The sequence below is a fragment of the Felis catus genome, chromosome C1, assembly GCF_018350175.1.
Source record: "Felis catus isolate Fca126 chromosome C1, F.catus_Fca126_mat1.0, whole genome shotgun sequence".
Lineage (NCBI taxonomy): Eukaryota > Metazoa > Chordata > Mammalia > Carnivora > Felidae > Felis > Felis catus.
The window spans coordinates 27,972,215-28,000,206 of NC_058375.1; the positions used below are offsets into that span (position 1 = coordinate 27,972,215).

General features: G+C 47.4%; 1 protein-coding gene across 5 annotated transcripts; it reads right to left on the reverse strand.

Annotated features, from left to right (window-relative positions):
- Positions 1-235: 235 nt before the first annotated feature.
- Positions 236-27,565, reverse strand: OSCP1 (organic solute carrier partner 1). 5 transcript variants are annotated; one of them, XM_023258480.2, is made up of 11 exons: positions 27,341-27,565; positions 22,093-22,122; positions 16,924-17,078; positions 12,539-12,706; positions 11,693-11,806; positions 4,836-4,939; positions 4,266-4,394; positions 3,657-3,726; positions 2,137-2,276; positions 826-889; positions 236-585 (listed from the first exon to the last, which is right to left on the reverse strand). In XM_023258480.2, the coding sequence occupies exons 1-11, from the start codon at positions 27,450-27,452 to the stop codon at positions 469-471; spliced, it is 1,203 nt and encodes a 400-aa protein (XP_023114248.2). In that variant the 5' UTR covers positions 27,453-27,565; the 3' UTR covers positions 236-468. The 5 variants fall into 5 exon arrangements, with proteins under 5 accessions (XP_023114248.2, XP_023114250.2, XP_023114252.2 ...); XM_023258482.2 differs by having other exon boundaries at positions 11,693-11,773; positions 27,341-27,563; XM_023258484.2 differs by lacking the exon at positions 22,093-22,122 and adding an exon at positions 18,378-18,518 and having other exon boundaries at positions 27,341-27,479.
- Positions 27,566-27,992: the final 427 nt, after the last annotated feature.

The window sequence follows — 27,992 nt, forward strand, 5'->3', positions numbered from 1 at the left end:
AGCTGGGCCCCAACTGCCTTCCCCACCCATTTCAAAGTCGCTTACAAGGCAGAGTACATCCCAGGACGCCCTGAAGTTTTGTGACAATTCACAGGGGCCCGTGACCCATAGGCATCCACAGGAAAGCCGCAATGGAGAGCCGCAACAGGCGCGCCCCCTTCCTGGCTCTGGGGCTTGAACCTATGGCCCTATGGCTTTAGATGGTTGCCATAAAACCAGAAGAAAATGGAGAAGGTCCAATTTAAAATGCAGAATATATTTTGGTGAGAACGTGGGTATGTGTGTGCCTTCCAGACACTGTGCTCCTTGAGGGAGACTTGTGTAGTTCAGTTACAACACAAACAGGAACGGGAGGTACCTGCTCACTCCGGAGAAAACCAGCGACATCATGTTGCTCCCCAAGGCGTCTCTGGGGTCCTTATCGGGGAGCCCGCCCCACAGGGGGCCGAGGGTCCCGGGCCAGTACACCTACAGCCCATCCATCATGGCAAGCAGATCATCCCCCTTGCTGGCACTCTGCCTCGGCTGGTCCGTGACCTCCAGCTCCCCCATGATGCGAGCCAGCTCTTCATTCCTTTGCTGGTCCTGTTGGAGAAACACCAGGGGAAGGCAGTGAAAGGGACGTGTCAGCACGACTGCCTCTCTGTGCACCTGGTGTTTAATTTTCATCCCGCCACCGTGATGCAGGTCAGTTCCTCACCTGATTGCCAGGCTAGGGGCTCTAGATACATGCTGATTAGAGAGAAGGGAGGGCCAGTGAAGTTCAAGGTTATTAGGAGGTGAGGAGGGGACTAACGTTTGGCTTGTGCAATCGCCCGCACACACCTGAGTAGCTTGTATGTTGATAACTTCGTAGGACAACTCTTCTGGCCTGGTTAGGGCTGCTTGTCTGCATGAGATAGTAGAGAAAGGGGTCAAAGGTTAGGGTTTTCTCCCCGACAGCGTGGCACACCGGCGCTTGATAATTTAGAAGCCTATTTTTTCTGCCTCACCTTCTGCCATTTCCCTCCAGCTTTCTGGCCGTCCTATCCCCAAGCAGTGTACCCTATGCTCCAGAAAGTCAAGTCCCTGTATGTCTCTGTGCCTTTGCATGTACTGAACTTGGCCAGAATGTTTTTCCCCTTCCTCTGCTTGGCAAACTCCAAGACCAAGCCCAGATGCCAACTCCCTTCATCTGCTGGTGCAAAGTCAATCACTACGTCCTCCATTAGAACATTTATGACTCGGCACCGAACTAACTTGTGTCTGCGTGCATTCTCCTCCTACCCTGCGGGCTCCTGAGGACAGGCTCTAGGTCTTACGCTCAAATATCTTTGTGTCCCCAGCACTCACCAGAGTGACTCTCACACAGAAGAAGTTAGTTCAACAGGAATAGAGGGCAACTCCCATCCCAAATACTTGGGTGCAAGATCACGTGAGATAATGATGCACGCGTGCTCTACAAACTATGAAGCTTTGTATAAATCTGGGTGGATCACTCTCCCTACTGGTTTTGGAGGACGCTGCCATGTCCTAAAGACTCATGCTCTGACTTCCCTCTGGTTTCTTAACAGATTTTTCTTACTATGATTTTCTTGACTTTCGATACTTCTTGTTCAGCTATGCTTTGCTGTGTAAGACATTAGAACTATTTCTTGAATGAATCCAGAAGATGCATGCTATTTAATACTGGTGGATTCTTCTTCTTTTTTTGAAAGTTTATTTACTTATTTTGAGAGAGAGAGAGAGCGAGAGAGAGAGAGCGAGAGAGAGAGAGCGTGCGTGTTTTCGCAGAGGAGAGGCAGAGAGAGAGGGAGAGACAGAATACTTTCTCTGTGCTGTCAGCGCAGAGCTCCACGTCAGGCTTGATCTCATAAACCATGAGACCATGACCTGAGCTGAGATCTCCATCTCACGAACCGTGAGATCATGACCTGAGCCTAGATCAAGAGTCAGACGCTTAACTAACTGAGCCACCCAAGCGTCCCTGGTGGATTTTTCTTTAACTAGGTTATTGAATTTGCTGGTTTTTCCTCTGTGACCTTTACACCTATATTTTAAGTGTTACTGGTTACAATGGTCATTTTTTTTTTTTTTGGTTCTTATCACACTTAGGATTTTTATATATGCCTTGTAAGAAACAGGTTTAAAACGTACTCCTCCTCTTCATCAGTGGTGAAGAGATTCAACCGGAATCCTGGCTCAGGGCCACTGGGTTTCTTAATCTCCATCCCTCCCATCAGCCTGGCCAAGAAATTCAGCTCTTCTTTAGCAAGAGGGTTTGGAGCAATGTTTTCCTGCAGAAACAATTTCATGATTTTTAGCTACATGAAGGTGATCACATTTCCTGCTGAGACCCCGGAGACCCAGGGTGGTATTACAGAACAAGGCAAAACAATGACTCTTTACATTATCCGGGGAAGAAATGTGTCCAAACAAAGCATAGAAAAGAGGCTTAACCAAAACAGAAATAAGCCACATGAGAAGAAGGAGGACCCTTAGCAAGGCAGCAAACCAGAGATTCTCACACTTTCAAGATGAGCGGAGGGCCCCCAGGGATCCCCGTTCTCCTCAGACGACCTTCCTCCTTGCAGAGGAAGAACATTACCTCCTCTTTCGTCAGTCTAGTTCCCTTGAGTTTACAAGTAGCCTCAGCAAAAGCTCCAGGTCCAAGGGCACTGCTTCCATCGGAGCTACCACACTGCCCTCAGGTGGTGACTGTGGTGAACACACCCGGGATCCCTTCCCTCCTCTTGCTGTCTGGCCCCGCTCAACCCTCACCCCTCCTTCCAACCCCGGCTCCTCTAACCCAGCCGCCCCCTGCTCTGCCTCGTCAGCTACTCTGCCTTTCTTTTGTCGCTCTGCCACCAGCCCGTTATCTCAAGTAGACTTCTCTCTCGCTTGAGATAAACCCCTCTGCCTCTTGCCTAAATGACAAGGTCCAAGTTGTTTAAGCCTCTTTGGGATCAGGCCCCAGTGTCCTGGTACGGGCGGCTCTCCGGCCACCTGCCTCAATTGCGTTATGACCCAGCCACGTGGGAGAGACGTTGCCTCCCCGCTCCCCCCAAACACCACTAGGCTCTCTTGTCCCTTGGTGCCTTTGCTTATACTGACACCTTGGTCTGTGGGCCCATTTCTCCTTCTAAGCCAGCTTTGTGTCCCTGGGTTCCCAGCCCACAGAAGTCGTTCAATCAATGTTTGCACATAACTATTTCATGATTTGTCCTATAGCTCGCTAGTAGCTAATGCTGTGAAAATTTATAAAGATGGCATTCAGAGAATCTAAAACCCCGTTTTGAACGGAGCTACCACATCATTCTGTCGGGTAGCACTGCAAAGGGACGGTTTAATGATCAGAACACACGAGCGCTAGACTCAGCAACCACAGACCTAGTGGCACGGGTACAATGCCGTTTCACGTGTCCTGGTGTGTGGTTCCAGCTTAATTATGGTGGTTGAGCCAAGCCTGAAATTACCTAATTAGTCAGATCACTGGAAGTCTTCATGAGAAACTACAATTAAAAACCTTTGTACTTGCAAGGCTGAACTGAGAAGAGTGTAAACAATGAGGGAAACGCTGGCTGGCTTTGAAGTCTAGAGTTTCCACCCTTCTCCCCATCCCGGGTTTTGTGTCTAGAAATAAGTTCTGAAGAGGAATAAGGAGGGCGGAAGCTCACCTGGGTCCGTGGAGCTAAGTTTTTTGATGCTCCAGACATATGGGTTTCCACCGGCCGGTTCACACTGTACCTGGTGTCAACAGAAAACCGTGAAAACGCTTTCCAGCCCTTTTACACTGACTTGTTTCTAACTCAGAAATACAGCACGTTAACTTTTATCCTGAGACATTAAAAAGCATCCAGAAATGTGCCAGGATTACAGACTATAACTAAGTGGGTAGCACCCACGCAGATTTCATGGCTTCCCAAAGAAAAATACCTGTGAAGTTAGGTGGAAATGGCTCTTCTCGCAAAGTAATGTAGATTACTGAAAAAAACGTGAACAGTACGTGAAGGCCACGCCATTCTGGATCTCCTTGGCAACAAGGGTTTTGGCTAGTGCTCTTCCGTGGCTATTTAAAATTATTTATTTTTCAACCTGTTGAGTTACCTGATGTTTGGGCATCTTGGGGGCCCTTGGAAAATGTCAGGGCTCTGCATTCACTGTATCTGAGGGGAAATTATTTCACTTGTCAGCAGGGGTTTTCATAGGGGAAGTCAAGCAGGTTTTTAAAAATGAAGTGACCTCCCTCAGACTTGAATTCATTCGGGGAGGGAGAATGTGCTTACATATTGGTTCCCAGTTTCAGGACTCGGTCTCCATAAAGTTCAAAAGAACCTTCTTTTGGTGCAGTGACATAGTTTCCACCATGCTTGAATTCTACCTTCTTCACTTCTTTGCCTTTGCTGTCGAACATTCTACAATACAAAGTATGACATGATGGGATGTTCTCCAAGCTCGGGTAGTCCTGGAGGCTTCTTTATTCTTTGTACTACAGGACAAAAAGGAGATTCATGCACTCCTTCAAGATAAAGATGCTGGTTGAGGTAATAATAACAATATTTACCAAGGACATGTGAGGTGCCAGGTGCTGTGTAAGCACTTCAGAGCATTATTATCTTATTCATTCTCATAGCAACCATTTCATAGATGAGGAAGTGAATCTTGAAGAACTGGGCGGTTGGCCTCAAGTGTCTGCTAAGTGGCCTAGCTGGGATGAGAACCTGACCTTCTAACTGCTGTGCTTCACTGACGGAAGGCTGGGGTGGGTAGGAACCCGGCACTTTCTACGTGGTGGCCTGCATGTGGGTTTCCTGGCACCCCAAACGTTGGTCTGACAATTACTGTTGAGAATTCACCTGATGAGTCCAGGAACTTCAGTTCCCCAGGGAACGGGCCCGGACACCGGCAACACGAAGCGACCGTTGGAATTCTGAACTTTGTCCTTTAGAAATAAGGATACCTGGGAAAAAATACACTTCTTGTCATTTTTCTTGGTATATTTTCCTAGACATAAGCATTCTGAGGATGGAAAGTGTGTAATGGCTTGGGGGTGTTACCTAGTGAGCTTCTAACAACGAGAAAGACTCAGCGTAACTAGCCCTACAGAGTTACAGTGTTTTTCCAAACAGACCTTCTTTTGAGCCGCACAGCAAGTCTTCCAGGTGAGCTGTATTACCCTCATTTTAAAGATGAGGAAGCTGAGGTTCCCAGAGTGAGGGGACTTGCCCAAAGAGAACAATAAGGACGAGGAACTGGCAGCTCAGAGGTTGAGACACTTTCTCAAGGCCAGCCAGCTCGGAAGGGGCAGAGCTAAAGATTCAACCCTTGTGTTTCTGACTCTGGAGCCTGAGCTTTGGGCCATGTGCTAGACCAGTGGAAAGGGGCCCAAGCAGGTGGATCTGGATCCGGTTGGCCTTAGAGTCTGAAGGTCTTTTATGTGACTGCAAACACCATAATACGCTGATTTCTACTTCCTGGTTGGCTTTTTTTTTTTTCCTTTTTTAAGTAATCTCTACATTCAACGTTGGGCTCAAGTTCACAACCCTGAGATCAAGAGTCACATGCTCTACCAACTGAACCAGCCAGACGCCCCCTGGTTTGCATACTTTGTGTCAAGGTCTGGATCAGATGAAACTCCATCAAGGTTGCAGTAGTTAATCAGTTCTATTGGATCCTGGCTTCCTCATCTGTAAAACGAGATAAATTCGAGGATCCCTTCAAACTCTAAAACTCGACTAGATTTTATTCGTAATATCATCAAAAATAAGCATCTGTTGTGTGCAAAGCAGTGAAAATGCAAAGGGGTAAGAGTGTGTAAGGTGGCAGTTTGGCACGCTGATGTTAGACCGTCTAGGCTCACACCCCAGCTGGGCCACTCCTTGGCTCTGAGTTTGGGGCAAGTTCTACAACCTTTCCGCGTATCAGTTTTCTGTTTGGCAAACTGGGGGTGATAATAGCATGTATTCAACGGGTAAGTGTTACCTGCTAAATCAGATAATGAAAAAGCACTTATCGCTGCGTCTGACACACAGTAAGTGCTCGATACGTGGTAGCTAATACTCTTAGGATTACAGTCCAACCGGACCCAGGACCCGGGTGTACAATGGCAACAGGGGACAATACACAGCAGGATATGCTGGATGGTATATGCACAGTAGCCCACTGAGGAGAATGACCACAGGCATGGGAGTGGGCAGGGGTGAGTGTGGGTTTGGAGCTGGGCCCGGAAGAAGGTGGGTGTGAAGACACTTTAGAAGCAGAGATGGGAGGGGCACCTGCGTGGCTCAGTTAGTGAAGCATCTGACTCTTGATTTTGGCTCAGGTCACGATCTCCTGGTTTGTGGGTTTGGCTGGAAGACCTTTAAGGAATTTTTAACCTTAAGATTCTGTGACCAAGAGATGAGAATACAAGCATGGAGAAAGAAAATTTGGAGAGAGAAGTGGGAATATATGCATGTGCTAGACCCTCTGTGAGCCTAATTCTAATAAGGTTGACTGTGTCATAGCAGGTCTGAAATGTATACACTTCAGTCCAGTGTGTGGTTGTGTCTCACCCGACAACCTGCCCTTGGCTGGATGGGACTGTTGGGTCTGTCTGCTTGCCCAGCCCCTCTGCTGGCCCTCAGCTGTTAAGTGTGGCTCTCCTGTCCTTCTCCTCTTCTTTCACCCTTTTTCCCCCCAAGTGACCTCCTCTACTCCCAGTGTTCACCTCTGTGCTGATGGCGCCCAGATCTCAAGCTGCCACTTGGTCTCCTACCCTGGCCACTTGGTGCATCTATCCCATTGCCTATTAGACGGGTCTACCTATGGGTTCCGTGGGATGTACCTCCAATACACCCTGCTCAGAACAGGGTCATCGTTTGTCTTCCCAAACCTGATTCTCCTCTGGTGTTCCCAGTTGTAGCGACTGACGCCACCAGGGCACCACCTCAGCCGTCTGAGTTCCTCTCCTCGCCACCTTCCCGTGTGCATTCAGTCACCAAGCCCTGCAGACCCAGTAATTACTCCTTGTGCCTGGCCCCTCCTCTCCACCCTGGTCCCCAGTGCAGACCTTCGTCATCTCTGGCCTGGCCGCTGCAGGTGCCTCCTAATTGGCCTCCCTGCCCCCCCTCACCTGGTTGTGAGCCATCCTCCATTCTGCGGTGAAGACCCTTCTTTTTTTTTAAAGTTTATTCATTTTTGAGAGAGAGAGAGAGAGAGAGAGAGAGAGAGAGAGAGAGAGAGAGAGAGACACGCTGTCAGTGCAGAGCCCAATGCGGGGCTTGAACCCATGAACCATGAGATCATGACCTGAGCTGAAATCAAGAGTCAGACACTTAACCAACTGAGCCAGCCAGGCACCCGTGAAGAGACACTTCTAAACTTCTATCAGGCTGTGTCCTTTTCCTGCTGTAGTGACTCTCTGCTGCCTGCCAGATAATGTCCAGTTGGCCCGTGTTCTTCTCTGCAGCCATGTTCCTCCTTGAATCCTATGTTCTTGCCATATCCACACGCTTGCAGCCTTCTGCTGCCTCTGCACCACGAAATACACCAAACAGGTATGTGCCTCATGCCTTTACTGAGATGGTGTTCTCTACTTCGGATGTCCACTTAACCCCGCTCCTATTTTCCCATGGGCCTGGTGAAAATCCATTTTTTAAAAAAGATACCAGATCCTCTATGAAGACTTTTCTTTCTTTCTTTTTTTAAAAAGACATATAAGTAATCTCTACGTCCAATGTGGGGCTTGAACTCACGACCCCAAGATCAAGAGTCACATGCTCCACCGACTGAGCCAGCCGGACACCCCAACTTTTCTGATTCTCTGAGGTAGAAATGACTGCCCCCACCCCCGTGTCCTCCCTCTTTATGCTCTTCTATTTTAAAACCAAACATCTGTAAGGCACTTAGTGCATTTCCCCCTTCTCTAATGAGTTCCTGGGGGCAGGTAGCATGTTTCCTATGGAAAGAGGAAATGAAAGTCACAGGACTGTGGGTCTGGAGTGCCGGATGAGGCGTGTCCCTGAGCAGTCACATTCCCCAGGACGGTGGCTGGGCTCTGCTGGCCAGGAGGAGAGCCAGCCAGGGATGTCAATGCTCCGGGAACAGGGGTGAGTGACTGGACAGTCAGTTTCAGTGAGTGATGAGTGCAGGGCTTTGTGTGGTGTTGGGCTTATCGGTCTGTCCTCACTAGGGGAGGGCCAAGCTGGTGAGGGCAGGAGAATAATGATCTGAAAGCAAGGGGGAAGGTGGTGGAATGCTGACCATGCTTTTTACACCCTACCTGTGGACAAGGGAGGATGACCAGCCTCCACCAAGAGACCAGAAGACTTTGAATGCCGTCTCTATGACTTATATATTCAATTGCTTATTTGACTTTGCTACTCAGATGCCTAATAGGCAAATCAAACTTAGATAAAATTAATTAATTTTTCTATTCAAATATACTTCCCTCAGGCTTTCCCCCTCTCAGTTAATGGCACCACCTGCTGCTCAGGCCAAAAATGTAGTCATTCTTCATTCTTCTTTGTCTCCCTCCCCATGTCCAATTTCTCAGTAAGTCTTAACTGCTCTTGCCCAGAAGGGATACCCCAAATGTGAAGATTTCTCACTATCTCCACTGGCATCAAGAACTGTCATTCTCTTTCTTTCTTTCTTTCTTTAAAAAAATTTTTTTTAATGTTTATTTATTTTGTCAGAGACAGAGACAGAGCATGAGCTGGGGAGGGGACAGAGAGAGAGGGGGAGTCACAGATTTCGAAGCAGGCTCCAGTCTCTGAGCTGTCAGCACAGAGCCCAATGTGGGGCTCGAACTCATGAACCATGAGATCATGACCTGAGCCGAAGTCGGACACCTAACCGACTTAGCCACCCAGGCGCCCCTCTTTTTTTTTTTTTTTAAAGATTTTATTTTTAAGTAATCTCTACACCCAATGTGGAGCTTGAACTTACAACCATGAGATAGAGTCAGATACTCCACCGACTGAGCCAGCCAGATGCCCCGAGAACTTTCATTGTCTTAAAAAAATGTTTATTTGTTTAATTTTTATTTATAAAATAATAATAATTATTATTATTTAAAAATTTTTTTAAATGTTTATTTATTATTGAGAGACAGAGAGAGACACAGCATGAGCATGGGAGGGGCAGAGAGATGGGGGAGACACAGAATCTGAAGCAGGCTCCAGGCTCTGAGCTGTCAGCACAGAGCCCGACGTGGGGCTTGAACTCACAAACTGTGAGACCATGACCTGAGCTGAAGTTGGGCGCCCAACCAACTGAGCCACTCAGGTGCCCCTAAAATAATTATTATTTTATTTTTTTGATAGAGGGCATGAGTGAGCAAAGGGCAGAGAGAGAGAGAGAGAGAGAGGGAAAGAGAGAGAGAGAGAGAGAGAATCCCATGCATGCTCTGTGCTGTCACTCACGAACAGTGAGATCATGACCTGAGCCAAAATCAAGAGTTGTATTCTTAACCGACTGAGCCACCCAGGTGCCTCTAAATGGTTTTTTTTGAGAGAGAGAGAGAGAGAGAGAGAGCGCACAAGGGGCAGAAAGAGAGGGAGACAGAGGATCCGAAGCAGGCTCTGTGCTGTCAGCGGAGAGCCTGATGCGGGGCTAGAGCCCACGAACCGTGAGATCACGACCTGAGCCGAAGTTGGACGCTTAACTGACTGAGCCACCCAGGGGCCCCAAGAACTTTCATTTTTTACCCAGATTTCTACAGTAGTGTCCTAGCTACAGTCCTATTTCCGCCCTTGTCCCATACAGTTCATCTTCCAGAACACAAATCAGATCACGTTATTGTTCACCTTAGGATGCCTGAAATGTTTTCTTTACTCTTAAAATAAACTCCTCACTTGGATACAAAGCTAAGTCAACTGGTAGGTACCAGTTTAGTTATAACTGGCATCTGTTCTGATGAGTCAGTGCCCACGCCACACAGCTTGTTAACTGTATCACTCCTGCCTATATAGGCTTCACTCACACTGGCTTTGTCTCTGTCCAAGGAACACATCATGCTTTTTCCATCTCAGGATCTTTGAACTTGCTGTCCCTTCAATTTAGATGCACTTCCCTGAGATGTCAACTCAAGTGTCTGTCCTCAGAAAGGCTGCCCTTGACATGTCTTTAACTCTATCATCTAAGGATGTGCTGTCCAGTATAGTAGCTACTAGTCAAGTGTGGCTATTAAAATTAACTTGAAAATTCAGTTTCTCTGTCACACTAGCCGTATTTTAAGTGTTCCATAACCATGGCTAGTGGCTATCATGGTAGACAGCACAGATATAGAACATCTCTATCGCGACAGAAAGTGCTATGAGACACTGTTGGTCTAAAGGGACATTCCATCCCAGTTGCTCTCTATAACTTTACCTTACCTTGTCATTTTCCTAAAAGTTATCAGAACCAGAACATGACTTACTTGTCCTCCCCGTCTCTTCCTACTAGTGTAGAACCTCCCCAAGGCAGGGCCTTTGTCTTGTTCACCCATGTATCTCTCACCCTAGTATCTCAGACACTGAGTAAGTATAGAGTAGGCACTCAATAAACATGTGTTGGATTGACTAGTTTTACAGAATGAACTGATTCCAAGGGCGGTGGATAATCGAGGGGAGGTATAGGGAACATTCTATGAAAAGGCAAAGATGGAATGATGTGTCCCAACATCTGAAACAATGGGAAGAACACGAGGAAGGTCCACGAGGGAAGGAAATGGGAATGGGAATGAGAGTCTGGTTGAGGGTAGGTGATCTGAGGAGACTGCCTTTGAGGAGGCAACTCTGCAAGGGTTCTGGAGGGCTGAGGGGGTTGGGGATTGGGATGGTTGTAAAGAACTGCTCAGGATTTCAAGTGGATTCCCACTAACAAATCTAAAGACTATCAAGACTGTTTTGAAAACAGAGAAAATCTGTGTAGGCAATCAGACATTGCGGCCGAGCAGAAACACCTTTAGAGACCAGCCTCGGAAAACCAGCCAAGTGTAACGGAGCAGCAGCGGAGTATCATCAGGATAGGAGATTCCTATTTTTCTTCATGGACATTCAGATGTTTCACTGCCTGCCTACTTGGCAATTAAAGCTTAATATATTTTGTGGTTTAATATATTTTAATGATTTTGTTATAAACTTATTATTAGGAGTGTCTTTTCATTATAATGGATTTTATCTCGTCAGAATTGAGAAATCAATATGGCTGCTTATATCACTACAATCCATAAAACAATGTCCACACAGGCACCGTCCTGAGAAGAATATGATGCAGGGTTTTCAATATTTTAAAGCAATACAAAACTTAATCTTATTTGTACTTTCATATATTTTTAAAAATTTTAATCGATGACTATGAGAGATCTTAATTTATGTTGGTGTTATTATTACTCCCATCTATGCCGAATAAAATTATTCATGAGGGTTAAAAATGAAATTGGCCTCTGCGTTGAAATCTATTTGTCTTCCCTGGTCCACAGAGAACACATTTCCTCTGGAGAAGGGAACAGACCATATTTTAAAGAGATACATAAGGTAACTGGGCAAGAATGGCGATATCACTGTCTTCCTTGGTCCATTTGAAAACTGCTGAGATTTGTTATCGGCAATTTTATCATCATGGAGCCAAGCGCTGAGGACACCACTACCTGGGCCACCTCAGGCGTCTTCTGCCTGGCCCCTTGGCACCCTGTTTCCCTAGGACAGCAGTGGCAGGGTGCTCCTGGGGCCACCCACTCACTCACCCGGATGTGCAGGTCCTGGAAGAAGGTGAGGAGGGTCTGCCGGATCAGCTGGAACTCCCCCGCAGAGAGGCCCCCGTATGTCTGCCAGAGGCAAAGCAGAAAGAAGCACTTCACCTCCAGAAGTGAGGTGGGAAGGGCAGACAGGCAGGGCTAGGCGGGCACTCAGGGGCTGGAGCCAGAGAGGCCAACAGGGGACTCAGGGAACTCGGCTGCTGGGGGAGGAGGGGCGGCAGGAGAGCCAGCCCGGCTCCCTCCCCAGGGGGACAGACCCCATTATGGTACCCTTCACTTCTCCCTTCTCCCGTTCAGATTTAGCAGAACATCCACCGCGAACTCCTTCTCAGAGGGGTCAGGAGAAAATGGCCGCGCTCGTGCTCTGTGTCATTGCTTTCCCAGCGTTGAAGGCAACGGTGAGAGCGCATAAGATGGGAAGGCCTATTATATGACCTTTTAATCTATTTTTAGATACTTGTAGATTTTTAGAATTTTGGGGAGAGTGGCAGGCTTTGCCTATTCTGTCTGTCATAGAATCTAGCTGTTCTTTTTTTTTTTTTAAGACGTTTATTTATATTTTGAGAGAAAGAGAGAGAGACAGAAAGAGAGAGGAGGGAGGGGCAGAGAGAGGGGGAGAGAGAGAATCTCAAGCAGGCTCTGCACTGTCAGCACAGAGCCCCAAAGACGTGAGGCTCGAACTCACAACAGTGAGATCATGATGTGAGCTGAAATCAAGAGTCGGACACTTAACTGACTGAGTCACCCAGGAGCCCCAGAATCCAACTGTTCTTATCAGGGGGAATGAGAACAAGAACAGGGCTGGGGGATGATGAACTGGCGGTGACCTCTTACTTCAGTCAGCTGCCGGAAAATCTCCTCCACTTGATGCAGGATGGCTGGGGAGTCTTGGATGAATCCCTTGATGGCATCTAAATGATTGAAAGTGACGAGCAACACATCCTTGGGGCGGGGGCACAGCAACACTTGGTGTTTGAAAGCCATAGTCATCAGGTCATAGAGCTGAGCAAAATAAAGGGGATCAGAGACGTAGACATCAGCACCTCCACACAATCATTCGGTCAAGCATTTACTGAAAACCAGTTCTCGGCATATCATACAGCTCAGGTGACCACGTCAGTGATCACTCAAACCAAGATACTTTTGAGAGTCAAAGGGGATAATATTAGTAATTAAGTCAGAGCAGCAGGAGGAGCATGAAGCCAGACCAGTGGAGGAGCATTCCTGAGAAAACCAGGATTTCTGGTCAGCTCACATGCGTTGCTAATGGAACACGTTTGGGACAGTATCGGCAGCCACGGGGCCCTGGACTGGTGCTGGCCTCAGAGAGCGAAAACCCAAAAGCCAGCCCTCCACCACTGTGGCTGATGTGCTGGATGGCCCTGGCCAAGTCCCTCCACCTCTCTGAGCCTGAGCTTTCACATGTGTAAAAATTATTCCCTAATTTCCTGTCATTGCGGAACTGCTGAGAGGAGGCAGGGAGATGGTATGTGCACATGTGGCAAATGTAAGGTCCCACAACCATGTAGGAGCAGTTTTAAACGCTGAACGGTACTTAACGAGATATCAACAAGCCCCCCACGTGGTCTGACCGCCCGTGAGCGGGAAGAGGCGAGACACTGGTGAGGACCAAAGTGGTCAGGATAGGTTTTGCTGGAGCAGAAGGCTGCAGTCATAGGTTCCCACTGACTGAGGGAGGGGATAGGCATTCTAGCTGAGGGCAACAGCATGTAGGAGGGCCTGAAGGCAGCAAGGAGTATGCTATTTTCCTGGGAGAAGGAGGAGGACAGCCTGATTGGAGAGGGGAATTCGTGTTGGGGTCGGTGGGAAACAAAGTTGGATAAGTATGGCAAGATTAGAATATTAAAGGTTTTAGAAAGACAGGCAAACTTATTTACTTATTTATTTTTAACTTTTTTTAATGTTTATTTTTGAGAAACAGAGAGAGCACAAGCGGGGGAAGGGCAGAAAGAGAGACGGAGACACAGAATCCCAAGCAGGCTCCAGGCTCCGTCCGAGCTGTTAGCACAGAACCCGAAGCGGGGCTCGGACTTACGGACCATGAGATCATGACCTGAGCCGAAGTCGGACGCTTAACTGAGTCACCCAAGCGCTCCAAGGCAGGCAAAATAATTTAGACTAGACGTGGTGGGGATTAGAGAGCTACTAAATTTTTCTGAGCTGTCAGGATAGAGGTAGTGGTTAGGCCAGATCAGTGAGTCTGGCAATGATAAAATGAGATGGAGTGGAAGGGAGACTGGAGTTGGGGAGATTGGCTAGGACCTGGCTCCTGATAGGTGTGTAATAACATCTAGTGACTACAAGAATGAAAGAAACTGGGCTCGGTCTGTTGCATCCGGCGTCGGGCTTCCGGCTCAGGTCATGAACTTGTGGTTCATGGGTTCAAGCCCGGCATCCGGCTCCGTGCTGATGGTGCGAAGCCTGCTTACGATTCTCCCTCTCTCTCTGCCTCTCCGCTGCTCACAGTTTCTCTCTCTCTCAAATTAAAAAAAAAAAAAACTTAAGAAAAAAAAGAGTGAAAGAAACTTTGCTGGAGTAATCCAGATGTAAGGCCTGGTATAAAGATGGTGGGCATGGAAAAGGCAGGGAAAGGAAGCACACGTGACTCTTCAAAGGAAAAGCGTCACATGTGGCGACTGCCTGACTAGGTTTGGGGACGAAGATAAGGGCTGTCTGAAATGCGTTTTCCATCTAGTGCTCAGGAGAAGGCCAATGCTGACAGTGGCAGGGCAGTCTGGGGGATGCGGGGCAGAAGGAAGCAGTCTGGGAGAGAAGCTACCGGCACGTTCGAGGCAGGGTGGAGACTATAAGCTATGACGATCTAGTGTGGTGCTGAGCACGATCACATACATCACCTAGTTTGGTCCTATTTAATCTTCACATGGACTCTATGATGTAGAGGTTAGCCCAAGTTTAAAAACGAAGAGACTTGCCTAATTTTACATAGCTGGTAGTAAGTGGCAGGGTGAGATTTGAACTCAGGATGGTCAGATCCTAAGGCAAGAGGAGCACCCTGGGGTGTGTGTGTGTGTGTGTGTGTGTGTGTGTGTGAACATAAAATACTAAAGATATAGATTTGAGACTCTGCCTTCATTGCCAGACATGAAGCACCTGCGGTGGATAGGACACCATGCAAGGAATCAAGGATAAAAACAGGTATAAGATGAAGAAATGAAAATTCAGATTATTCAGTAAATTGAGTCTCATAGCTTGTAACTGGTAGAGCTAGAAACTCGAATCCAGGTTAAAAATTTTTTTTTATTTATTTACTCTTGAGGGAGTGTGCATACATGTGAGTGGGGGAGGGGCAGGGGGAGGGGCAGAGAGAGAGGGAGAGAGAGGGAGAATCCCAAGCAGGCTCCTTGCTGTCAGTGCAGAGCCTGACGCAGGGCTCGATCCCACGAGTCGTGAGATCGTGACCCAAGCCGAAATCAAGGGTTGGATGCTTAACCCACTGAGCCCCCCAGGTACCCCAAGAATCTAGGTTTTTTGAGTCCAAAATCTGTGTGCTTTCTTTACGAAAACGTAGACCTTCTTTTTTTTTTTTTTTTTTTAATTTTTTTTTTCAACGTTTATTTATTTTTGGGACAGAGAGAGACAGAGCATGAACGGGGAGGGGCAGAGAGAGAGGGAGACACAGAATCGGAAACAGGCTCCAGGCTCCGAGCCATCAGCCCAGAGCCTGACGCGGGGCTCGAACTCCCGGACCGCGAGATCGTGACCTGGCTGAAGTCGGACGCTTAACCGACTGCGCCACCCAGGCGCCCCTGAAAACGTAGACCTTCTTAAAGGCAGAAGAGTGAGCAGAGCGGAGAAGATGATTAACACTGATTGAACATCTATTACGTGCCAAGCCTAGGTGTGCTATGTTTTCTCATTGAGTCCTCCTTGAACTGATACCAACAAGCTATTATTATCCCCATTTTATAGATGAGAAACCGGAGGCCCAGGGAGATCAAGTAACTTTCCAGAAGTAAGTGAGAGGGGGTAAGGGCACAGTTAAAGCCAGTCTGTCTCCCCAAGGTTCCCAGCTTCCAGCATTAAGTGAGCACTGATTTTGCACACTCAGCACTCACTGTCAGTCCTCAGGATTTTAAAACCTTCACATAACAGAGACACTAAAAAATAAATTATTTAAAAATTATTATTGTTATTGCTATTATTAAAAATAACTGAAGCCCATATTTCATTCAGATTTCATTAGTTTCCCCTAACGTCCTGTTTCTGTTCCAGGACCCCATGTTACATTTAGTCATCAGGTCCCTTAGGCCTCTCTTGGCTGTGACAGTTTCTCTAACTTTGCTTGGTTTTGGTGGCCTTGCGAGCTTTGAGTACTGGTTAGGTACTTTGTAACGTGACCTCCAAATGTCATCTGAAGTTCTTCTCACGATTAGACCGGGGTTGTGAGTGTTCGGGGGGAGAGACCACAGGGGTCGAGTGCCATCCTCATCACATCCCATCGGGGCACATACTACCAACATGACTTATCACTGTTGACGTGGACCTTGATCGTCCCGGTGGAGGTAATGTTTGTCATTTCTCCACTGAAAGTTGGTGTCCCCCTCCCCTTCTGTACTGGCCTCTTTGGAAGGAAGTCACTGAGTGCAGCCCCCACACAGGGAGTGCGGGGTTATGTTCTCCTTTCTTGATGGCAGAGCATGCTCTGAACAGGAGATTCTTCTGAATAGGAGATTTGTCTGTTCTCTGCCATTTATTTATTTGAAATTATCGTTTTAAAAATCAGAGTGCCCCAACAATTTGTTCCCCAAAGGAATAGATATGTTCACGTTCTAAGTAAAGACTGAGCAGTATCGAATTTGCTTTTAAAAATGTCTGGTTTCCTCATCGCAAAGCTTAGATTTGTTAAGAATGAAGCAGAATTAGTGTTTAGGATGGGGCACCTGTGTTGGGTTGAGGTTCCTAGGTGTGTTCCTAGTGTTCCCAAATATGGGCACGGATGCCAGCCCTCTCTGGGCAGGTGGAAGGACACGAACATCAGAGGGGTTGGGATGGATGACTTGAGATCCTTTCTAACTCCAAAACTCAATACCAACACCTGATACTTGTGAGTGCCTTTTTTTTTTTTCTTTTTGGCGAGGCACCATTGCATACATCATCTCATTTGACCCAGTCTGTGCTCATCCACAAAGGGTACAAGAGGTGCAACCAAGGGGACAGAGGCAGCTCTCTGCTCTCACCTTATCCATGCTGGCCTGGTTCAGTCTCATAATGGAGGCATGAGCCAGGCGGTCGTAGACGGTCCTCAGGGCCTTCTTGGAGTAGAGCTCTTGGGGTTTGAACAATTCCTCCATAAACTTTCGATTGAACATGGTTGAGATGATGTCGTGCAGAACTGTAGAGACAAGAGAGAATACAGCTGAGCGAGGTACTGGAGGAAGCTGTATTCGGGAAATGGTCTCTGTGTATGAATGGGATGCAGGGGCCGGTCTAAGCAGAGCTGGGGATGCTGATGTGCTGGCGAGATGTGCTCCCTTGGGATAAACCACACAGGTGTCCCAATAGAAAGCAGGGCCCAGAGTGCCTTATGAGCCTGTCCCAGAGCAAACATAAATGTGACAATGTATAAATGTGTCATGCTTTAGGGGCTATAAGCCACTTTTATACAGGTATTATCTCACTTGATGGGGGAAATGTTTCTTCTTTCTTTAAAAAAGATTGCTGGGGCGCCTGGGTGGTGCAGTCGGTTAAGCGTCCGACTTCAGCCAGGTCACGATCTCGCGGTCTGTGAGTTCGAGCCCCGCGTCGGGCTCTGGGCTGATGGCTCAGAGCCTGGAGCCTGTTTCAGATTCTGTGTCTCCCTCTCTCTCTGCCCCTCCCCCGTTCATGCTCTGTCTCTCTCTGTCCCAAAAATAAATAAATGTTGAAAAAAAATTAAAAAAAAAAAAAGATTCCTATGAACATTTTCGATCTCTTCCTTGAAATGAGAGGCAGTATTGCTCTTTTTGTTTGTTTAGCTAATCTGTAACTTTTTACTTAAAATTAAATTTCATAAAAATGGAACCAATAATGGTAATTGACTCTGTTTAAAGAAAAAATACTTTATGAAAATAGACAAGTCTACCCACTGGTTAGAGATTTCTAGTGTTTCTACAAGACGTGTACTTCATGCACCATTTTAGAATGCCTTGATTTCTACATTTGATCTATAATATTGATATTACACTGTGGTGATATGTCTCAGTGTTGTTCAAATGGAAAGTTTCCATCTGGTGAGAATAAAAGTCCTAAGGCATGTGCAAACCAAAGTGTCTATAATTCTAGTCGTTCATTCACTCATTCAATTAACTATTTTGTGCTGCTCAAATAACATTAGTTGAGGGCTAGGAAAACCATCTGGTACAAGAAATAGGACCAGGTATGTATGAACACAGGTTATTCTTAATTAAGCCAGATATATGCTGACCTCAGGGTGAGAGTATATGAATGCTGAGAATATACATTCATAGCAATTAAAACTTGCAAGAAAACTGATTATTTAGAATAATGATACCAAATCAATTACTAAACATGAGTGATTATCACCGAAGGATACAAATGCCCCTTTCTCTTGCCACACAAAGGTGGCACCAGGTGATTGGTTGTGACCATGAATTTTGGAGACTGAAGGCAAGGTAGTGTGGTCAGGTCATACCTTTAAGTCATGGATAGAAGTACCCTGAGCGCTCAGGCCAGCACTAAAAAGCATCTGGGCACCTGGCTGGCTCAGTTGGTGGAGTGTGCGACTCTTGATCTTGGGGTTGTCAGTCTGAGCCCACATTGGGTGTAGAGATTCCTTAAAAAAAGTAAAATCTTTAAAAAAAAGCATCTCGAAGAACATTTTGAGGGGAAAGGGGAGCTGGGGGCTAGTTGTGTCTAAATCTTTTTTTTTTAATGTTTGTTTGTTTGTTTATTTATTTATTTATTTATTTATTTATTTATTTTTTAAAGTTTTTCAACGTTTATTTATTTTTGGGACAGAGAGAGACAGAGCATGAACAGGGGAGGGGCAGAGAGAGAGGGAGACACAGAATCTGAAACAGGCTCCAGGCTCTGAGCTGTCAGCCCAGAGCCCGACGCGGGGCTCGAACTCCCGGACCGCGAGATCGTGACCTGGCTGAAGTCGGACGCTTAACCGACTGCGCCACCCAGGCGCCCCAGTGTTTATTTATTTTTAAGAGAGAATGTGTGAGCACGGGAGAGGAGCAGAGAGAGACGGGGGGAGACAGAGGATTTGAAGCAGGCTCTGAGCTGACAGCAGAGAGCCTGATGTGGGCCTTGGACTTAGGAACCATGAGATCATAACCTGAGCCAAAGTCAGACGCTTAACCGACTGAGCCACCCAGGCACCCCCAGGCTGTTTTTAAATCTTACATGGAAGGGCTACGGAGAAAGAGCGGAAGCCCCCTCCCCACCTTTTTTAACAGAAAAGAACTAAATGACTGTGGCTCCTTGCAGAAGTGTTGAACTCACACTTGACCTTAGGACTTCACTCTAGGCTCTATCTTCTTTGTGAGGAAGAACTCCATTACCAATATAGGGTAGGCGTCACCTCTGACAACTTGAACCCATTGCAGCATGCCCCTAATGTGCACTAACATTTCCCCAGTGTGGACAGTTTGGGGACATATGAACTCTTCTGGGTTTGCTTCATGAACGGTCTTTTGTCTTTGGCCAAAACAAGCAAGGGCCTGCAAGGAACTGGGTTTCCTAACCCTGTTCTTACCGTAGCCTAGATCGAGTGCAGAATTTGCAAGGGAATAGGTACAAATGCAAAGCCACATATAAGCCCTCAAAAGAAAGAATTTGAAGAATATTCCAGATTTATGTAGGGCAACGAGGAGTGCCAAAGAGGAAGAATTCCAGTGGAAGAATCACATCAGCTCTGGTTATGTCAGTGTTTACAAAAGCTGCCATTTACCCGGGTGCTGGGTCGTTTCTCTAGAGTCTTTGAGTCCCTAGCAGCTTAGACCCAAATACCTCAGTTCTAAAAGAAAGAAAATTGCAGGGTGTTAGTCACTCTGGCAAAGTACAAAGCAAAGTGAAACCTTTCCCTCCGGGAAGTGAATAGGCCACGTATCACCATGGCTCCTTGTACCAGAACAACCAGAAAGTTTACCTGTCATTAGGAGCACAGCGCACCCTGTCTCTGTGGGCAGAGAGGTGAACACAAATGACCCCAAAGAAGAAATGACCGTTTTATGATTGGGCTCTGGCACCCAGGGCTCTCGCCTCTCAAATTTAAGTCTTTGGAAAGAGTATGGGGGCACAAATTAACAGGCTTACAGCTCACAATGCGCTTTACCCGGCACTTGGTTGAGGTGGGCCTAAATCTGTACCGGACTCGAGATACACGCCAGGGCACGAGGAACGGAAGGCTGTCCTTCCCTAGAGAAGCAGTCCATGCTGTATTGAAGTTAAACCCGAGAAACGATTTTAAGCAGGCCTGTCAGTCTGTCTTGGTGTCAGCTTTCTGCACTCACACGAGCTCTGCCTAATTTCACGAGGCAGGAATGTGCTAGGAGCTAGGCGACAGCCTGCAGGGACTAAGGGCAGGGAAGGAAGTAATTTTTAACAGGTGCATCAGAGAGGGTTAGTAGCTGAGCTCTTAACATATCAGGCTGCTTGTCCTGGGTTCTGACTATGAGGTCAAGTTCTGCTTGTTATTTAAAAATGCCTAAGTTGGGGGTGCCTGGGTGGCTCAGTCGGTTAAGCGGCCGACTTTGGCTCAGGTCATGATCTCGAGGTCCGTGAGTTCGAGCCCCACGTCGGGCTCTGTGCTGACAGCTCAGAACCTGGAGCCTGTTTCAGATTCTGTGTCTCCCTCTCTCTGACCCTCCCCTGTTCATGCTCTGTCTCTGTCTCAAAAATAAATAAACATTAAAAAAAATTTTAAAAATGCCTAAGTTAAATTAAATTCCAGTGATTCAATTATGTATACTCACAGCCTTCGTAATTCACGTCTCACCTGAAATTCCACCATGTGTCAAGAGGTGGGCCAAAAATCGCTCAAGAGCAGTGGTAAAATGCAATAAAAGTGTATCGAGGACTTCAGGTGTGTTTTTCTTGGATCCTGGCCTAGATGAAATAATTCTCTTGATGAAAGCAACTGGGTTTTTAAAAATTTTTTAAATGTTTGTCTATTTTTGAGAGACAGAGTACAAGCAGGGGAGGAGCAGAAAGAGAGGGACGCAGGATCTGAAGCAGGCTCCAGGCTCTGAGCCGTCAGCACAGAGCCCGACATGGGGCTTGAACCCACGAACAGTGAGATCATGACCTGAGCCAAGGTCAGATGCTTAACCGACTGAGCCACCCACGCACCCCTGAAGGCAACTGGGTTGTTACCAACTACCTCTGCTCTACATTTAATTGTTATGGGGAATATGCAATTTGGAACCGAGCCTAAAAGGGAGAAGCTGCTACTTCCAGGTGGTTACCATTTTTGAAACCTTACTATGTTCCAGGCACTGGGCTTAGAACTTTCCGTGCATTATCTCATTTAAACCCCGAGACAACACTGAATTACTCTCCTTATTCTATCAAGGAGGACCACTGAATCTTAGACAGGTTAAAGTCCAAGGTCACGTAGCTGGTGGTGGAAGTGAAATTAGGATGGGTGTTTGATTTTACCGTCTGTGCTCTTACATATTACGTATGTCATCTCCTCGGCATACTCGGTATGGTGAGAGCATTTAAAATCTTGAGGACGATGGCCGATGGCGTGCATAAACCGCACCCAAATGTCAAGTGATGGAAGGTACTTGTGACATTTAAAGGTGGGGAAGGCTAAGCTTTTATTCTGGGGAACTGGCCAAATTTTCAGGTTTGCTGCTGGTTGTAGGTGAAGGGGAAACTGAAGATTTGGCACGATTAGGTCCTGGTGCATGCATGCTGCAGCCCACAGTCCTGGCGGCTGTGCAGCCACAGGCTCCCATTTTTCTCCGTTGCTCAGTAGAGATCTCTGTGTGCTAAGGAGAACGGCTCGGGGAGGAGCACCGGTGTCGAAGCGCAATTCTTTGGCTGCATGATACTGTCACATAATGGTTTTAAGGACTACCGGATAGGACAGTCTCCCCAGATGTGTAGCTGCTGTCTTGGTGGTCTCTGTCAAACTTGGCACTGATGAGAAGAGACAAATACCTAGGGCGCCATATGGTCCTTTGGCCAAAGTTTGCTTGGTTTTCATCTTACGTGCTGCATGTATTTAACTAAGAGATTCCACCATACAACCAACGTCTTGGCTAAAGAGAAACTCACGCCTGTGTTTTCCCTTAGGAGTATTTAGAGTGGTCCCACAGGAAGCCCAACGATACAGGACCGAGTGAGCCTGTGGATGCAGACTGAACGCATGCAGCCCAGAGATAGCATACCTCGTTTTCTGTCCACCTCTGTCCATTCATCTACATGAAGCATATAAAAAGAAAACACCAGTTCATGAAGCAAGAACATTTTTTTCAAGGAGGCTTTAAAAACACCAATTCCGACGTTGTGGCCTATGAAACTTTAGTTTGCACGTGGGCAGTGACGTCTAATGCGGATACCCTGCCTTCCATTTGAGACTTTGGAAAGGACGATAGGTAAATAACAAGTTCCAAAAGAGCCCTGGAGAGGCTATGTCTTTTAGAGGGGGGCCTCGTGGGAGAGGAAACCCAGGAGAAACCAGCTACCTTGGGGTTGATCTTGAAAGGCCTGAGGAGTCATTTTCTCTGATGCTGTGAGAATACACACCATTCAAAGGCTTGTACAAACACTCACTTTCATGAGGAAGACTCCCCAGAGTAGGTGGAGAGAGGATTTTCTTTTTCTACAACCTGATTTTTTTTTTTTGATTAAGATTTCCCTTTCCAGAGTACAGATGGAACTGCTCCAGATAGAAAACTTGAAAGGTGAACCAAAAGGAAAAAATGTCCATTTGTTTCTGATTTACTTTTTACATACAGATGCATGACTCCCATGTAAAAAGAGGGCAGTAATGAGGGGACCACTGTAAAGAAAGCCCCTGAGGACAAAAGCGGGTGGGGACATGCCAAGAGGAAACCAAATGAGGAGAAAGGTACTTGGCTGGAGAAATCCGTGAGAATCAAGACCCTTTATAGGTTGAGATCCGGCTCTACCATTTGCTAGCTATGTAACTTCAAGCAATTTATTGAACCTCAGTTTCTTCATCTGTAAAATGGGGATCGGAACGGCACCTACATCATAGGGTTGCTGTGGGGATGAAGCAGATAACACGCATCGAACACTTAGCTGGCTTCTCTTCTGGCCTCGCTTTCTGTACCACACAACTTTGGACACTACCCATAAAGGACGAAATGTGGCTTTTTTCTTTCCTTAATTTTCTGGGGGGAGATTTCAATGTTGAACTCCAATACCACGCCCTCTAAGCAGGGTTCTACGTGCATCCACGTTCTTATTTATTTATTTATCTATTTATTTATTTATTTATTTATTGCATGCACATTTTAAACACATTTTGTAATTAATGGTCTCTTTTGGAAACACTTGCAAAATAGGTTGTTTCAGAGGTGATTTCTGAAGTTATAATCGAGCATCCATGTGCCTTCAACATACAGCACCAACAGCACCTAAGAAATCAGTTCGAAAGCACAGCCACTGGGGCGCCTGAGTGGCGCAGTCAGTTAAGTGTCCGACTTCAGCCGGGTCACGATCTCGCGGTCTGTGAGTTCAAGCCCCGCGTCAGGCTCTGGGCTGATGGCTCAGAGCCTGGAGCCTGCTTCCGATTCTGTGTCTCCCTCTCTCTCTGCCCCTCCCCCGTTCATGCTCTCTCTCTCTCTGTCCCAAAAATAAATAAAAAGTTGAAAAAAAAATTAAAAAAAAAAAAAAAAAAAAAAAAAGCACAGCCACTGCCGTGCCCTAACTGGTGGCAAAAGGTTCCCACTGCAAGGTTAGACGCCTCTGGGAAAATTCACCATCTTTTTCCCCACAAGTCACAGGCTTTTGGAGAGAAAATACTGGGGAAGCAGCACCAAGAACCTGGCCTTCTTGGAGCAGATACTGGTTTCTTTGGCATAATGTCCACATCCTCTGTCTTTCAGTGGCATTATTTTACAGGCAGTCTTGCCTGATGCGTTCGTGGGCAGAGGGGTGGTGCTGCAAGGGGCCCAGTACTCTAAGAGACAGTGGCTCCCTGCTGCTGGCAAAATCGGGTCCTGGGTAAGGGCACTCCTGCAGGCAATGACACTCAGCTCCAGCAGAGGTCGCTCTAGTGCTGTGCGCCCCACGTCCCTGTCCTCCTGAGGACCTCAGGAAGGTAAAAACCGCCTCCTGACTTTCTGTTATTTTTCCTGATGACTTGGTTGCAACAATTTCACTTTAGTATTTTGAATGGGAGGAAGGCTCAAGATTATCCAGAGCTGCCTGCTACATTGGAACTAGAAAAATAAAAACAGAATCTCACCACCATTTGGTTGCTCAGTAAGTACTACGCTGTGATCTGCTTGTCCTGGAAAGGTCACTTACTGGCTCTATGTCTCAGTTTCCCCTTCTGTAAAATGAGGAATGTAAACAAAATGTAATAGGGTCTTATTTAGGAGTATTTTTGAGAGGACAGGAGGCAAAGGCAGCTTTTATTATTCTTGCTGTTGCTTAAAACGTGGGACATTCATATGCAACACTCAGAAGTTGCCCCACAGAGACGGCACTTCCTTTCTGTTGAATGCTAAACTAGAGGCTGCATCGTGGTGAAAAACTGCAATATGTGCGCTGGCCTTGTGGGAGCGGGAGGGCTTCCAGGAGACCAATTAGTTGTGTAAGATAATGAAAACACCTAGAAGAAACATGATTTCCATTCACGGCATCAACGAGGACTTGTTTACCGTGTCTGGTGTTTTATAGGCCTCTGTGCGCCAGTAATGGCCACAGTGGCTCCTGCAGCTACGCCAACTCTCAATGGGGGGACAGAAGGGTGTTTCTCAGCTTTGTGAATCCTGAGCCCTCTACCCTGTTTTGTCACTGTCTTCTACAAGTCCCCATGAGCCAGCTACCCTCTGTCATTCCTTTCATAAAATCAGTGGGGTATGTTGGATACGTTTTTCAAAGCTCTCCCTCTCTTCCCCACCTCCCATCCCCCCTCCCAAAGATTCTGATACAGTCCCCCCACGTATGGAAGTATAGTGCAGCAGTTGAGGACATATTCATTAAGAGTGTGAGCTCTGGAGCCTGAAGACCTGGGTTCAAATCCTTTACTCTTCCTCCTACTGGCTATGTAACCCTGGGCAAATTAGCTTCCCCAACTGTAAAAAGGGGATAGTATTACCTAAAGGATAGTATAGGTGTGGGGATTAAGGTCTTCAGAGAGGTCCTTGGTACACGGTAAGTGCTTAGTAAATGTTTATTGTTGTTGTTAGGAAGATATGTCAGCTCCCCAGCAACCCCCCCCCCCCCCACCGCCTGCCCCGTTTTAGAATCAGTTGCTGGATGAGACTGATCCAAAGCCCTGAATTCTGTGAATACACAGAACAGCTGGATCAGGCTCCACCCAGCATCTCACAGGATGTCTGACACTCACCCAAACTGTGGAAGGAAGGAACCAGCGAGTGGATGTGAATTGCTAACCATGGCCGAAACTCCCTAGAGCTGCGCTCCGCAAACCCAGAAGGACTATAGCTCCTGAAGACAAAGGAAACCGGTCCCTTCGCATTCAGAGGGTCTTGTCCTGACCCCCCCTCTTGAAAGCCAGCACCTGCTACTCATTGTGCAAAATATGCTGAATACAAGATCTCATTCAATTCTTACAACTTTGCTGTAAGTATGTATGATTCCCATTTTATGGAAAAAGAAACGGTCTTATGGAGGTTACACTCCAAAATCACACAGCTGGCTAAATGGCAGAGCTACAGTTGGAACCCAGTTGTATGACTGCAGTGAGTGTGCTCTTAATTGCTAATTTACACTGTCTTCTGAGATGCAGGCAGCCAGGGCAAGGACTACCTGTCAGCTCACTAGTGCCATCAGGCGCAGTGAAATCACAGAACATATGGGCCAAGGAAGACAGAACCCTCTTGAGGAAGAAATGGCAACATCATATCAAACAGCCAATTTAGATCATCAGTTCAACAAACACTGACTCAACACCAATTTATTCTGGCCTAGGCATTGCGCTAGGTGCTACAGTACAAAGCTGAATAAAACCCTCACGTGTGGGGGAGACACCCAAAGACTGTTTCAGTATAACATGGCCAGTGACAAGGTAGGGAGAGGCATGCATGGAGTGCTATGGGAGGATTCTCAGACCCTTTCCCCATCTTCCCGAAGGAGATGATTCTTAAGCTGAAAATGCAGGATGGAAGGGGAACTATCAGCACAGAAATGGCAGGTTTGGGGTACAATGGGGATTACTAGCATGGAAATCTGAATGCACATGCTTTAAATGTAGATCTATGATTAAGATACACAGTAGGAGGCAGGCAGTGGTGGAAGGTAGGACTGCAGAGGTGGAGAGAGATCATGTCAGCGAGGGCCCTGAATCATCCTGCCGAAGACTTGGTCTCCATCCAAACAGCAGTGGAAAGCTGACAAAGGGTTTTAAGTAGCGGGGAGTATGGACAGATTTGCATTTTAGGAAGCTCACAGGCGGCAGTGTGCAGAATGAATGGAGGGGGTATGCTGCAGGGAACTCTTTTTATCTCTTTGTGCATAGACTTGGACTCAATCGCACAGGCACAACAGTGAATATCTGAATATGTATGCTTAACGTCCGAATATGCACATTTAACATCAGTTGAGCATACAGAGTGTTGGAGAGAATACATTTTTAATCTTGGGTCATGTCAGTTACCTTTATATCAACTCTTCTTTCTCTACCTTGAAATACAGATTTCTTTCATACTTAATCCCAGGAAACTTGGTGAAAGCGGATGTTGGTTGAGAGGAAGGAAAAGAGGGAGAGGATAAGGGTGGCAAAGAGTTCTGGGTGGTCATTTCTCCGGAAATTAGACGTGGTGTATATGGGTGACAGCGTTTGCATTTCAGAAACTCTCATATAATTATCTCCAGAACTGCCTTCTCTTCCAGTAATTGTAAAGAGAATAACTTAAAACTCACTTGTGTTTTCTTATTTATCTGTTATTCCAGAACCCCATCTTTCTAGAAATAGCTTCTGAAATGAGCAAGACTTGCCTCCAGTTCATGAAGGAGGCTACTACACAGAGGACAGGAGAATCCACACCTCGTTGGAGCAGAGGATTCTTGGACTGGCAAGGAGTTTGTCGCCAGGTGGTGGGCGGATGGGACTCCTACATTTGGGAGGGATCATTTGTCAAGAGAGACTGGGAGATCATCTCTCCAATTTGAGGGAGGGGGATGGAAATTGGAGGTGAGGGGGTCAGGTCCCCTAATGATATACCTTAGCGCGGGTATTTAATCCTTCTGCTGCGAAATTTTTTTTTTTTTTTGGAGAATTTGACTCCTGAGGGGCTCTGACCAGACGGGGCTGTGGCGTTATGGGGCTGGCTATAGGGGCGCGGGGTGCAGCGGTGTTGGTCAGTCTGCAGGGGGGCCTGGCTGGGGGGACGGGGTCCGGCTGCGAGCGCCGGGGCGGCGGGGAGGGAGCCGGGCTGCGGGGCGTGGGGCTGGCTGCGCGGGCCGGGCGCCTCTCACCTTTGCGGGCTTTGTCTCCCGGGATGTTCTGGGCCCGCAGCCGCTGGTCCAGGATGTAAAGCATCTCCCCGCCCAAGTTCAAGAAGAGCAGCGGTAGCGTCCGCACCGACATGGTGCCAGATACCAGCGGGGCAGGCGACGAGCCCCGGGGTTGGGTGGCGGGAGGCCTAGACTCACAGCCGCCGCGTCCCCTCGCTTGGTTGCCAGGGTAACGCGGCGGGTGGCCGAGAAAGCCAATCAGCGAGCCGCTTGTTGGGAGGCGCCCGAGGCGGACGCTTATTGGGCCGCCGGCTGCCGCCTCCGTGGTGGATTGGGCCTCGCGGTTCGACCGCTGCTTTCGTCTCCAGCTGGGGTGGCTGGGCTGCCCCCTGCCGGAGAACGCGGAAAGCCCGAGCAGAACTTCGGAGTCTGCAGCCGGACCTGGGGTGGAATTCCGGCCCCGCCCTTTCCGAGCTCTGCGAGGCTGGCCTTCCCTATACGTGGAGGGGTCACCCGCCACACAAGGTTGCAGAGAGGAATCCCTGAGATCGTGCAAAATGCCCCGAAAGCCCTCAGTAATCTTTTGGATGGGTGAAGTGCCAGAAGGCCTTAACTTGCGTTTCCGTCCTAAAAGAGACTTGGAGTGAAGTCCCACCTGGGTTTCGTGCTCCGT

Coding starts and splice junctions, on each gene's coding strand:
- OSCP1 (XM_023258480.2), bottom strand. CDS start 27,452: ATGTCGGTGCGGACGCTACCGCTGCTCTTCTTGAACTTGGGCGGGGAG. Junction 12,707..16,923: donor ACCAGGCCAGCATGGATAAG/GTGAGAGCAGAG, acceptor TATTTTGCTCAG/CTCTATGACCTGATGACTAT. Junction 4,940..11,692: donor TCCAGGACCTGCACATCCGG/GTGAGTGAGTGG, acceptor ATTTTTTCCCAG/GTATCCTTATTTCTAAAGGA.